Genomic DNA, 14,912 nt, shown 5'->3' with positions numbered 1-14,912 from the left:
CTGCCACGATACAATTTTTTTTCAGCGCATTTCTGACATATTCAAGCAGGATGTAGAACATATACGGTGCATTGCACAAATCATAATATTTAGTCCAGTATTAATTTCTACAGGGACAATAATAAGTGAAGTGTCATTGTGTAAAATTAGACAGTTATGGTTATTTTCATGTGATTTTAATGATGCAATAGCTTTTTATATTATGTGCATTTTTCTATTTCAATAGTATCCCCTCCCTAAGTTACAATAGTTTCTATCTGCAACTCTTATCACTCCCTTAGAGACCAATCCATCAATTTACCCCTCAGAGCAGGGAAAGTAATTAACACCTTCTTCACACATTACTGACAAACCATTGATGAGTGCATTGTGTGCAAATGCCAAAGCCTATGAATGTTTAAACTGCCCTATATACATAGACATTGAATCACTGGTCACTTAAATAATGTTTACATACCGCTTTACTCATTTCATATGTATATACTGTATTCTATTCTACTGTATTTTAGTCAATGCCACTCCAACATTGTTCGTCCTAATACTTCTTAACTCCATTATTTTACTTTAGATGTGTGTGCACTGTTGTGAATTGTTAGATATTACTGCACTGTTGGAGCTAGGAACACAAGCATTTCGCTACACCCGCAATAACATCTGCTAAATATGTGTATGTGACTAATGAAATTTGCTTTGATTTGAACAAGGTTTGTCATTCAAATGCACCAGTCTAATAATTCAAATAGCTTGACAAGTGCGCCCTCAAGAGGGCATTTTAAGCTCTTACTCTACTATGACTGATTCTCAATCCATATTTTGTGAGGGTACAATGCTCGCAAATGACTCTGTTATTGCTCTGAAATATCACTGTGTTGGTCTTTTAAATTGAATGTGTAGGTACTGTGCACCTATGTGTCTCACTAAAAGTATTAATCAATAGTTAGTGTCTGTATGCTGTCTCAATAAAGGCTATGTGAGACTATTGTCGCGGTACGTGCCACACATTGATAGTAGTTTGGCCAAGGCTTCTGTCTACTTAACTAGATGGGTCCGTGGATTCTAAACACCAGGCACCGTCCTCATAGCACCATGACACAGACATACGCACAGACGCACTTAAAGACAGACACGCAGTCACACAGGCACACAACACAAAAACATGCACACACAGATTTATAATTATATATATTTTTTAAATTTCACCTTTATTTAACCAGGTAAGCTAGTTGAGAACAAGTTCTCATTTACAACTGTGACCTGGCCAAGATAAAGCAAAGCAGTGCGACACAAACAACAACACAGAGTTACACATGGAATAAACAAGCGTACATATGTGGGCAAACACAGATACACACACAAACACACATACACTGGTTTGAGTGACATAGAATTGAATTAACCTTTCATTAGTCCCATACTCATAATCACAAGGTTTCGGTAGAGGTCAGATGGGATTAGTAGACAATGATGTGATTCTGCTTTAAATCATAATCTGAAAGAACATCAGCAACTACAACATCACAAGACACATAAGCTACAGTCACACACAAACCAAACTCACACACACACGCACGCACACACACATACACACACAAATAGAAAGTGAACCAAGACAGCAGCATCCACCCATCCCAGCTGCCTTTGGGATGTAGTGGAGATTCCCATTAGGTTAATGTGATTACCCAGATCATTGTCTACCTTGCTCTTCCTACCCTCCCGTCACTCACCAACGCCATTGTAAATACATATTTTCTGCTCACTGGAGGTGGACTGTTGGCATCGAGTTTGCCATTACTGACCAAGACAGTGATTAAAAAGCATGCGATACAGTGCTGCTGGCTACAGTTTGTCTCCTCAACCACTGAACTTGATATTGGAGCCATAGCAACCATAAGATCACTGCAATTTCGAAGAGGCCGGTGTCAAGCACAGCATTGGTACTGACTCATTGCTTTTCATGAGAATTACTTGTTTTTGCCCAAGGCATTAACTAGTGCACAGTTTTTTTTGCAATGACATAAAATAATATATGTTTTCCACAAGAAACATGACATGTTTTGATGCAAGAAGCTCTCATCCTATTCATCACTAAATCATACAAAATAAATAAGACATGGAGAAGAACTCAAGGGGAAACATATCACAAATGTGATATCAGTGTACATTGAATATAAGCAAATTCAAGTTCATAAATCTCTGTAACTGAAATGTAATGTTCTAAAAAGGACACCAGGGGTCACTGCTCCATTTTGTTCGTCATATCCGTATACAGCCACACCAGTCGACGAGAGCAAGGACTTTCTTTTTCAGGCCGGGTAGGTTGCCCACCAACAACTCAAGTAAACGGTCAAATAGATTAAGAGTCGGCAGCACAATCATCAGCCATCCTTTGAAGAAACGTAATATTTAGGAGTTAAATCGCCATTATTGATCACAGGAAATACTAACAAGTAAAATCGGTGAGTTATTAATGTGTTTTGGGGTTATGTGTATGTTTTTGCATGGACTTCTCCGACTGCCCAGTTTTATTGTTGCTTTGTTCTGGGCAGCAGCCATTTTTAATAATCTTGTCCTATGTATTTATCGCTGCCTTCCGTGGTCCTGAAATCTGGAAAATTGCTTTATATACTTTGTTCTCAGCGAAAAGACAAGGGTTTCATTATAGCTACGTGTTCTCGTCTCAAATGCCAAATTTGTGCGTTTTCTGGGGATTTGTTTTTGGAATACAAGACAGGAACTTCAGCTGATTTGCCGTCTCACAATCTTCGCTAGCTCGTAACGTTAGTTGTTAGGCTAGCTAATTTGACATCTAGCTAAATGACTTTAGTGTCAATTATTTTAAACTGAGTTATATCAATACCTAATAAATTATTGTTATGATTAAGGATTAATGGCAGTGTGTCACCTCTTTTTTTCACGAACTCGCAGACATAAACAACGCAATGTTTACATACTGTGATGCTGTGCAGACCAAGCGTGTAGCTTGTTAGCAATTCAGTTCGGATGGCTAACTAGTTGGCTTGCCCCTGCCTGCCACTACATTTGATTAGCGACAGTACGTTATGATTTGACTATCAACATGGATTCATCCGTGGCCTAATTCCCTCTGTTACTAATATTGTAATTGATAGACATAAGCCAATATGTATTGTGTAGCCAGCATCAACCATGTTTTGCAATTATATTAGCTAACGTTAACTAGCGAGCATCCGTTTAAAATAGCTGGCTAACATCACTGCAAACTGCCATTTTAATTATGCCTTGGCGTTAGCTATAAAGCTGCGTTACGTTTTATTTGGGGGTTTGTTGCCTTTGAACCGCTTGTTTGCTGATGATTATACGATTATTTGAAGCCATCTTTAAAATAATTGAGTGTTAACCCGGAATAATTGAACTAGCTATTCTGAATGTCTTTTTTACCATAAATATTAACCCGCTAGAACCGATGCGCGTCAAGAAATAACGGCGACAACACACTGGAACTTTAGATGAACTTTAAACGAAAGATTACAGAATTAGGTTGCTGTTAAACATTCTGATTTGTTTCATCCATCCAACGAAAAGTCCCAATACGACATATCACTTTACATTTGTATTTTGGGAGAAATTTATATTTTATATGAATTTGACCGAAGTCATGTTGGAAAAGTGACGTCAAGGGAAGAGTACAGGAATGATGCAGCGTTCAAAACAACTGGGAACTCGTGGATGAAAACGAGCTCCAACTGGGAAAATTGTTTTGAATGGTCATCCAACTGGGAACTCTGGCGTCGTTCTAGAGCTCTGACTATCCGACCTGAAGATCACTGACGTCATGACTTGGCCTCGTATTTTCCATGTTCCCAGTTGTTTTGAAGGCTTTAGCACGTTTAGCATGGCCCGATGCACATCAAATCAAAATTTATTGGTCACATACACACATTTATCAGATATTATTGCGGGTGTAGCTAAATGCATTTGTTCCTAGCTCCAACAGTGCAGTAGTATCTAACAATTCACAACAATATACACAAATCTAAAAGTAAAATAATGAAATTTAAAAATATATAAATATTAGCAGAGCAATGTAGGAGTGGCATTGACTAAAATACAGTAGTATAGAATATAGTATATACATATGAGATGAGTAAAGAACTATGTAAACATTATTAAAGTGACTAGTGTTCCGTTATTAAAGTGGCCAGTGATGCTATGTATATAGGGCAGCAGCCTCTAAGGTGCAGTGTTGAGGAACTGGGTAGAAGCTGGCTAGTGTTGGCCATTTAACAGTCTGATGGCGTTGCGATAGAAGATGGTTTTCAGTCTCTCAGTCCCTGCTTTGATGCACCTGTACTGGATGATAGTGGGGTGAATAGGATGGTTGACGTCCTTGATGATCTTTTTGGCCTTCTTGTGACATTGGGTGCTGTAGGTGTCATGGAGGGCAGGTGCTGTGCCCCCAGTCATGCGTTGAGCAGGCAGCACCACCCTCTGGAGAGCCCTGCGGTTATGGGTGGTGCAATTGCTGTACCAGGCGGTGATACAGCCTGACAGGATGCACTCATGTGCATCTGTAAAAAGTTTGTGAGGGTATTAGGGGCCAGGCTGCATTTCTTCAGCCTCCTGAGGTTGAAGAGTGCCTTCTTCACCACACTATCTGTGTGGATGGACCATTTCAGATCTTCAGTGACGTGAACACAGAGGAACTTGAAGCTTTCCGCCTTCTCCACTGTGGTCCCGTCAATCTGGATAGGGGCGTGCTCCCTCTGCTGTTTCCTGAAGTTCACGATCAGCTCCTTCGTTTTCTTGAGGGAGAGGTTATTTTCCTGGCACCACTCTACCAGGGCCCTCACCTCCTCCCTGTAGGCTGTCTTGTCATAGTTGGTAATCAGGTCTACCACTGTTGTCATCTGTAAACTCGATGATTGCGTTGGAGGCATGAGTGAACAGGGAGTACAGGAGGAGGCTGAGCACGCACCCTTGTTGGGCCCCTATGTTGAGGATCAGCAAAGTGGAGGTGTTGTTTCCTACCTTCACCACCTGGGGGTGGCCTGTCAGGAAGTCCAGGAACCAATTGCACAGGGTAGGGTTCATACCCAGGGCCCCAAGGTTAATGATGAGCTTGGAGTGTACTATGGTGTTGAAGGCTGAGCTGTAGTCAATGAGCAGCATTCTTATGTAGGTATTCCTCATGTCCAGGTGGGATAGGGCAGTGTGTAGTGCGATGGTGATTGCATCGTCTGTGGATCTATTGGGGCGGTAAGCAAATTGAAGTGGGTCTCCGGTAAGGTAGAGGTGATATGATCCTTAACTTGCCTCTCAAAGCACTCCATGATGACAGAATGACAGAAGTGAGTGCAACAGGGCGATAGTCATTTAGTTGAGTTACCTTTGCTTTCTTGGGTACAGGAATAATGGTGGACATCTTGAAGCAAGTAAGGACAGCAGACTGGGATAGGGAGAGATTGAATATGTCCGTAAACACTCCATCCAACTGGTCTGCACATGCTCAGGCTGCGGCTAGTGACGCCATCTTGGCCTGCCGCCCTGCAAGCGTTAACACGCTTAAAAGTCTTACTCGCGTCGACCACGGGGAACAAGCGCTCGCAGCGGGCCACGTCGGTGGCACTATGTTATCCTCAATGCGGGCAAAGGTGTTTAGCTTGTCCGGGAGTAAGACGTTGGTGTCCGCGACAGAGTTTTCCCTTTGTCTCTGTACTGACATTTTGCCTGTTTGACTTACGGAGGGAATGACTACACTGTTTGTATTCGCCCATATTCCCAGTCACCTTGACGTAGTTAAATGCGATGGGAGCACACCCCTATCCACTTCGACGGGACTGCGGTGGAGAAGGTGGAAAGCTTCCAAGTTCCTCGGCATACACATCACCGATGATCTGAATGGTCCACCCACACAGACAGTGTGGTGAAGAAGGCACAAAAGCGCCTCTTCAACCCCAGGAGGCTGAAGAAATTTGGCTTGGCATCTAATACCCTCACAAACTTTTACAGATGCGCAATTGAGAGCATCCTGTCAGGCTGTATCACCGCCTGGTACGACAACTGCACCGCCCGCAACCGCAGGGCTCTACAGAGGGTGGTGCGGTCTGCCCTCCAAGACACCTACAGCACCCGATGTCACAGGAAGGCCAAAAAGCATCAAATACATCAACCACCCAAGTCACGGCCTGTTCACCCCGCTATCACCCAGAAGGCGAGGTAAGTACAGGTGCATCAAAGCTAGGATTGAGGGACTGATAGAAGCTGTTTATCTCAAGGCCATCGGACTGTTAAATAGCCATCACTCGCCGGCTTCCACCCGGTTATGCAACCCTGCACCTTATAGGCTGCTGTCCTATACAGTGGGGCAAAAAAGTATTTAGTCAGCCACCAATTGTGCAAGTTCTCCCACATCATAAAAGATGAAAGGCCTGTAATTTTCATCATAGGTACACTTCAACTATGACAGACAAAATGAGAAAAAAATCCAGAAAATCACATTGTAGGATTTTTTATTAATTTATTTACAAGAGGCTCCTCTCTTCCACTCGTTTGAACTGTTTGAACTTGTCATCAGTATAAAAGACACCTGTCCACAACCTCAAACAGTCACACTCCAAACTCCACTATGGCCAAGACCAAAGAGCTGTCAAAGGACACCAGAAACAAAATTGTAGACCTGCATCAGGCTGGTAAGACTTAATCTGCAATAGGTAAGCAGCTTGGTTTGAAGAAATCAACTGTGGGAGCAATTATTAGGAAATGGAAGACATACAAGACCACTGATAATCTCCCTCGATCTGGGAGATCCCAGAACCACATGGGGGACCTAGTGAATGACCTGCAGAGAGCTGGGACCAAAGTAACAAAGCCTACCATCAGTAACACACTATGCCGCCAGGGACTCAAATCCTGCAGTGCCAAACGTGTCCCCCTGCTTATTAAGCCAGTATGTCCAGGCCCGTCTGAAGTTTGCTCGAGAGCATTTGGATGATCCAGAAGAAGATTGGGAGAATTTCATATGGTCAGATGAAACCAAAATATAATTTTTTGGTAAAAACTCAACTCGTCGTGTTTGGAGGACAAAGAATGCTGAGTTGCATCCAAAGAACACCACATTTTTGTGGATTGTTAAATACTACTGCGCTGTTGTAGCTAGGAACACAGTCATTTCGCTACACCTGCAATCTGCTAAATATGTATATGTGACCAATAAAATGTCATTTGATTTTGACATTTTTGGTTATGCTATTTGATTATGCTAAGTTCAGACATATGACATTTTTATGTGAACTATTTCTAAGATGCATTGTTTTTCCCGAAACTCACTTCGTGCATAAGAGGGTGCTGCCACATGCACAGATCACATACACCACTGGAACTCCTATTTAAGCTGTTTAAATCAGGGAAGCAAACTAGTCACCTTTTCCTGAAATTCACCGTTTTGAATCCAAAATAGGTGACCTATGTGATTTGTATAGAACCGATGAGACAAGTGTAGGCGAGGGGGCGCAGCCAATAGTTCACATAACAACAGAATGCGGCGCAGCACGCAACTGAAGAAAGAAGAGACAACCAATTTACTAGTTACAGCATCAGCGTGCGCTCTGGAAAGTCAGCTTGCCATTTACAGCAGCCGTCCCTACACATGCAGCTTTGCACACTTGATTGACGTCTATAGTGGTCACTATAATAGAGCAAAAATAGAATGCCAGTTTGTTTCATTCTATTTCTACTTTAAGAGTTTTTTTTTCCCCCAAGTGCAATAATTGTGTGTGGTCACAAGCATTCTATTATAAAGGCTGTCATGGCTAACTGCAATATTTGTGTATTGTTTTTTTCCCTCAAGACTTGAGTATCATTTGCAGTAAAGTCAAGGCAACAAATAACATTAGATTGCTTTCTTTACATTTTTTAGCTGTGAGTTAGGTTCACATGAAGCACTTTTTATTTTACAATCTTCGAAAATTCTTTGAAATTCACTGCTCGACTGAGTGGCCTTCTATGTATGGGGTACAGATATGATGTAGTCATTCAACAATAGTGTGCAATAGTGGTGTTTAACACTATGCAAATTATTAACAACATTATTCCATTTTGACATTATGGGGTATTGTGTGTAGTCCAGTGACAATCTCAATTTAATCAATTTTAAATTGACTAACGCAACAAAATGTTGAAAAAGACCAGGGGTGTGAATACTTTCTGAAGACCCTGTAGCTAGCTAGAACATCATAGTACAAACAACAGCTCGTGGCTATTGAAGTGTCTGGCTGCATGTAGGCAGAGGAAGAGGCGAAGAGATAGGGTTCACTCCCGTCAATCTGTACCTAATAAGCAGACCCACCTGCCTTTGGGACAATGACTCCCGTTGTTAGGCCGGCGACAAGAACATAGTCATTATATACAGTATCTCTGATGTAGGCTAGCGATCCTACATTGATGTGACTCTTGAAATTTACACTGGCTGCGATTTGAAAGGATCACTGGCATGGTTGACTCAATTTGGTTGATGGATGTCTGTCAAACTGTCTAGCATTTCAAAGTCTTCTAGCAATAGTCAGATGCACTATTCGTGTCATTCAATTGAATGACATTAACGTGTTTTCAGTTTAACACATGAACGCTTTATCTAGATTGCTACTATTTCAAATGCAGTCTCAGGAGATAAACTGAAATATGTCTGGTTGATGTCATGTTCATTTTTGAATCCGCATCAATGGACTAGGAAGGGATATTGGGGTCATCACAAGGTGTTTTATGTAGAAAAGCAGAGGGTAGATATGTGTACTGCTCAAAAAAATAAAGGGAACACTAAAATAACATCCTAGATCTGAGTGAATGAAATATTCTTATTAAATACTTTTTTCTTTACATAGTTGAATGTGCTGACAACAAAATCACACAAACATTATCAATGGAAATCAAATTTATAAACCCATGGAGGTCTGGATTTGGAGTCACACTCAAAATTAAAGTGGAAAACCACACTACAGGCTGATCCAACTTTGATGTAATGTCCTTAAAACAAGTCAAAATGAGGCTCACTAGTGTGTGTGTGGCCTCCACGTGCCTGTATGACTTCCCTACAATGCCTGGGCATGCTCCTGATGAGGTGGCGGATGGTCTCCTGAGGGATCTCCTCCCAGACCTGGACTAAAGCATCCGCCAACTCCTGGACAGTCTGTGGTGCAACGTGGCGTTGGTGGATGGAGCGAGACATGATGTCCCAGATGTGCTCAATTGGATTCAGGTCTGGGGAACGGGCGGGCCAGTCCATAGCATCAATGCCTTCCTCTTGCAGGAACTGCTGACACACTCCAGCCACATGAGGTCGAGCATTGTCTTGCATTAGGAGGAACCCAAGGCCAACCGCACCAGCATATGGTCTCACAAGGGGTCTGAGGATCTCATCTCGGTACCTAATGGCAGTCAGGCTCCCTCTGGCGAGCACATGGAGGGCTGTGCGGCCCCCCCAAAGAAATGCCACCCCACACCATGACTGACCCACCGCCAAACCGGTCATGCTGGAGGATGTTGCAGGCAGAAGAACGTTCTCCACGGCGTCTCCAGACTCTGTCACTTCTGTCATGTAATCAGTGTGAACCTGCTTTCATCTGTGAAGAGCACTGTGCGCCAGTGGCGAATTTGCCAAACGTCCTGCATGGTGTTGGGCTGTAAGCACAACCCCCACCTGTGGACATCGAGCCCTCATACCACCCTCTTGGAGTCTGTTTCTGACCGTTTGAGCAGACACATGCACATTTGTGGCCTGCTGGAAGTCATTTTGCAGGGCTCTGGCAGTGCTCCTCCTGCTCCTCCTTGCACAAAGGCGGAGGTAGCGGTCCTGCTGCTGTGTTGTTGCCCTCCTACGGCCTCTTCCACGTCTCCTGATGTACTTGGCCTGTCTCCTGGTAGCGCCTCCATGCTCTGGACACTACGCTGACAGACACAGCAAACCTTCTTGCCTCAGCTCGCATTGATGTGCCATCCTGGATGAGCTGCACTACCTGAGCCACTTGTGTGGGTTGTAGACTCCGTCTCATGCTACCACTAGAGTGAAAGCACCGCCAGCATTCAAAATGGACGAAAACATCAGCCAGGAAGCATAGGAACTAAGAAGTGGTCTGTGGTCACCACCTGCAGAACCACTCCTTTATTGGGGGTGTCTTGCTAATTGCCTATAATTTCTACCTGTTTTCTATTCCATTTGCACAACAACATGTGAAATTTATTGTCAATCAATCCTAAGTGGACAGTTTGATTTCACAGAAGTGTGATTGACTTGGAGTTACATTGTGTTGTTTAAGTGTTCCCTTTATTTTTTTGCGCAGTGTATATTTCTGCAATGTCATTGAATGCAAGGACAGTATCAGCAGAAATGTAGTGCTCTGAGCACTGTATTAACTTTCTGAGAGATGATGCAATATGCATCCATTGGCTGATTATCACTTTGAATTGACACATCCATTCTACCAATTCTAGTATCGTTACTAATAATAAACTCAATACTCAGTGGAGGTACCCCAGGCAACCTTTCAATTTGAAGGCTGGAACCTGAAGCGGCTTGAATGTACGCGTACTCTATTAAAATTTCTAAGTGGTGGCATCAATGTCTGGTTCTTCAGTCAGATCAGCATCAGCAGGTTAACTGGTATCCATTTTTGTAAATGCATGTTCTTTCACATCAGAGACACTATTGCTAGATCACAAATTGCAATAGGCCTCATCACAGTAGGGTTTTGTTAATTAAAGTAGCTCCAGTAATTCAAAGTCTGTTAAGGAGTAGGCCTAGATTGCGTGGCTGCCCAATTCTATTCATGGATTGCATGTTTTGTCACAATATTATTTTGAAAGTTTGTTTTGGACTTATGCCCGACTGAGCATTCTACTCAATGCATCATTGATGAGCGCTGATGAAGATTTGAAATAAATTGACTTGGAAATGAGTAACAGGAGATGAGTGACTCCTTGAAAGGAGGCAAATAATTTGTAGGAAAAACCTTTCATCATTTTGATGTCACCAGATTTAGTTAATATGCAGAATAATGTTAGCTAGCTAGCTAAGATTGGAGGCCACTGGGTTTTAGCTAGCTAACATTAGCATTGCTGCCTATTTTTGGCAAACTTTGCTAGCTGTTGACAGCATTGCCATCTGTAAGTTTTACGACATGATAATGCGGGCAAAGTTGTTTCCTACTAAATATTTGACTACTTTTAACAATGTCATCGTATTTCCAGACATTATAGTGTCAGAGGAAGGCCCATAAAATTATCAGACCCATGTCACCCAAGTAATAGACTGTTCTTTCTGCTCCCGCACGGCAAGCAGTACCGGAGCACCAAGTCCAGGACCAAAAGGCTCCTTAACAGCTTTTACCCCCAAGTCATAAGACTGCTGAACAATTAATCAAATGGCCACCCGGACTACTTACATTGACACACTCCCTTCCATTTGTTTTTACAATGCTGCTACGCACTAGCTATACATTACCCATACCTGCATGTACAAATTACCTCGACTAAAGTGTACCCCCTGTATATAGCCTCGTTATTATTTTGATACTTTTTTTATTTGTAAAATATATTTTCTTCGCTCTTTCTTGAACTGCTTTGTTGGTTAAGGGCTTGTAAGAAATCAATTCACGGTAAGGTCTACCTACTCCTGTTGTATTTGGAGCATGTGACAAATAACATTTAGATTTTATAGTGCAATTTAGACTAAACTGTAGTTAGCATCCATCCAGAATGACTGGGCTTATCACCACTTTAGGGCACCACTATGGCGCTGCCGAAGGAGGGCAGTTTCAGAACGTTCATAGCAATTGCTCCTCCATCACTTGTCCGTGTCATGCCATCTATGAATAGTTGTTTACTCTATACCCTGAAAGCCCAGGAGCAGCTCTCGAGAGCAGTAGTCTCTCTGAAGTCCACTGTGATCCTGGCTGTGTCTGTGGTTACAACTGGTTTCCTATCCTAATCTCCTTTCCCTTAACACCCCCATTCTAAGCAGGACTATGGCACTGGGATTCCTATTTAATTTTCCACTTCTCTCACAACAGTTGTCTTGAAGGAAAGGAGGATTTCAGAAGAGTGTTATTTGAACATATTTTCCATGCCTGTTCTATGTGGAACCATCTGCATTTGTTCAGTTTTACCACTGCTCACCACTAGAAGACTGTCTGGCAGTCTTCCATACTCCGAGTGGCCCTCATCTTTGCTGTCTTTGAACGTTGTTGCTTTGAACCATCAAAGTGGTAGACTGCATCCTCTACTGCCCTGTTGTTATGGCTATAAACCCCCTTTAAATATTTGTGTGCCTTGCTGCGTGATTGTGAAGAGTGATGCTTTCCAGACCACCCTTGATATTATGTACTTAAAACTACGCAGAACTAGTCATGTGTATTTGGATGTGCCTGACTGACCATTTAATCAAAATGTTTTATGCGAGTATTTAGCCCCCCAATGTTGTTTTGATCAATGACTGTTCTCAGTCTTTTCCCTTGCCAGAGCCGCATTTAGCCTTTGCTGTGGAATGTGTAGTTAGCTGGTAGGCCTTGTTTCTGTTTAGCAATGAGTTTGGGGATCCTCTAAATGTTGCATTTGGGAAATTTTAATTAATTTTCCTTCATGCTGTAGAATAGATAGGATATTCCTTTCCAATTCTAAGCTGCTGTAGTTTGTTAGATAACATTGTATCCTCTATTCTCTCTGCAGAAAAGAAGGCACAAGAAGAGGCGCATAGAAACATTTTCATACTCGATGACATTACATCGCAATGTCCGATCGTTTGGGGCAAATAACCAAGTCCAAGGATGGGAAAAGCAAGTACTCCTCACTCAGCCTATTTGATAAGTACAAGGGAAAGTCTATAGAAACTCAGAAAACCGCAGGTAAGTCATTGTCCATTCTTTCTCAAGTACTTCTGTGTTAAACTCCTATGTGTATGGCTTTAAGGATTTGAAAGGCCCATGAAGCTTGACCAATACATAAAGTTTGCAAAGAGCTTTATTCGCACCTCTCCTTCCCTCCGTTTGTCTCCACTCACTCCCCCTCTTCCTCCCAGCAGTTCCGCGACATGGCTTACAGAGTCTTGGCAAAGTGGCCGCAGCCCGGCGCATGCCCCCACCTGCTCACCTGCCGAGCCTGAAGTCAGAGAACAAAGGAAACGATCCAAACGTGATTATCGTGCCCAAAGACGGAACAGGATGGGCAAACACACAGGAACAAACCGATCAAAAGAGGTAGGTGAGAGAGCCCGGAACAGACACTGGGAAAGGTGGTCTGGATAGCAGATGAATGCATTTATACCCAACTCAGTTTCTTGAAGATTGAAAATCCGTAGACACAGCAATCTTGCCATTTCAATCAGCAGCTGATGTACATTGAAGAAACCAATTGAGTGAACACTGGTCAATCAGTGCTATATATTCAATTAAGTTCCAGGGAGAAATAGAAGTTGGCTAACAGCGGCTTAATGATTTATAGTCTCAGTAGTTTAAAATGGCTGTGTCGTCTCACTGATCTGAAAACTGATGTGTGATGTGCATTAAATTCTGTGATGTAATCATTTTTTACAGGTTATTCCAGATTAATTAGTGAAGATGAGGAAAGGATGCCGCTATAGACTATTGAGATGCACTCTTGGATTAATGTTTTGCTATGTTGCAATATGTTAAATTCATTCAATAGGTTTTGTTTTCTGAGGGAACGAGTCATATTTTACACAACCAAAGGGTAACATTGGATGATGCAAGAATGAGTGATGAGCAAAGAAAATTGTATTTGTTCACCTGGTACACACTTTGCTGAGGTTTGTGTTTCTGTACACTTTTCAGTGCTGTCCGCGTGCACTTCTTTATGGATGCGTTCAAACACGCACACTACCGTTCAAACGGTTGGGGTCACTTAGGAATGTCCTTATTTTTTAAAGAAAAGCACAAAAAAGTCCGTAAAATAACATCAAATTGATCAGAAATACAGTGTAGACATTATTAATGTTGTAAATGACAATTGTAGGTGGAAATAGCTGATTTTAATTTTTATGGTATATCTATTCAGGCGTACAGAAGCCCATTATCTGCAACCATTACTCCTGTGTTCCAATGGCACGTTGTGTTAGCTAATCCAAGTCTATCATTGTAAAAGGCTAATTGATCATTAGAAAACCCTTTTGCAATTATGTTAGCACAGCTGAAAACTGTTGTCCTGATTAAAGAAGCAATAAAACTGGCCTTCTTTAGACTAGTTGAGTATCTGGAGCATCAGGAGTGGGAGACAGTTTGCGCTGTTCTGTGAAGGGAGTAGTACACAGCAGTGTACGGGATCTTCAGTTTCTTGGCAAGTTCTCGCATGGAATAGCCTTCATTTCTCAGAACAGAACAAGAATATTTGTTTCTGGTCATTTGGTCATGAACTTGGATTAGCTAACACAACGTGCCATTGGAACACAGGAGTGAGTGATGGTTGCTGATAATGGGCCTTTGTACGCATATGTAGATATTCCATTAAAATCAGCCATTTCCAGCTGTAATAGTCATTTACAACATTAACAATGTCTACACTGTATTTCTGATCAATTTTATGTTATTTTAATGGACAAAAAAATTGCTTTTCTTTCAAAAACAAGGATATTTCTCAGTGACCCCAAACCTTTGAAAGGTAGTGTACGTCTCGATCACACAGACCGCGTCATTGCATTTTGGTACACCAGAAGTACATTAATTTCCTATGGAAGGCTGCGTTTGACTTGCAGCGTTGCAGAGGCAGTTGCAGTGCGTTCTGTGTGCTGCATACGTTTGATTTATCAAACGTATGTGTCAAACTGTATGCGTAAACGGCTTGACAGAAATGGTAGCAGAATTTGAATTTTACGCAATGATACTAGGTGTGATCAAGGTATTAGCCCCATGTACAGCTGCAGGAAAGATAGCCTT

At 42.1% G+C, this 14,912-nt stretch overlaps 1 protein-coding gene across 1 annotated transcript in view; it reads left to right on the top strand.

The window, feature by feature from the left end:
• Positions 1 to 2,289: 2,289 nt before the first annotated feature.
• LOC135517950 (protein PRRC2B-like) overlaps positions 2,290 to 14,912 on the top strand; it is a 35,145-nt gene continuing 22,522 nt past the window's right edge. Inside the window, 3 exon segments of the mRNA XM_064942686.1 lie at positions 2,290 to 2,456; positions 12,694 to 12,869; positions 13,043 to 13,220. Coding sequence (XP_064798758.1) covers positions 12,755 to 12,869; positions 13,043 to 13,220 — 293 coding nt within the window. The 5' untranslated portion in view covers positions 2,290 to 2,456; positions 12,694 to 12,754.

The sequence above is a fragment of the Oncorhynchus masou genome, chromosome 28 (assembly GCF_036934945.1).
Source record: "Oncorhynchus masou masou isolate Uvic2021 chromosome 28, UVic_Omas_1.1, whole genome shotgun sequence".
Taxonomy (NCBI): Eukaryota; Metazoa; Chordata; class Actinopteri; order Salmoniformes; family Salmonidae; genus Oncorhynchus; species Oncorhynchus masou.
Note: the sequence above shows the minus strand (reverse complement) of the source record. Positions and strands in the feature narration are given on the sequence as shown.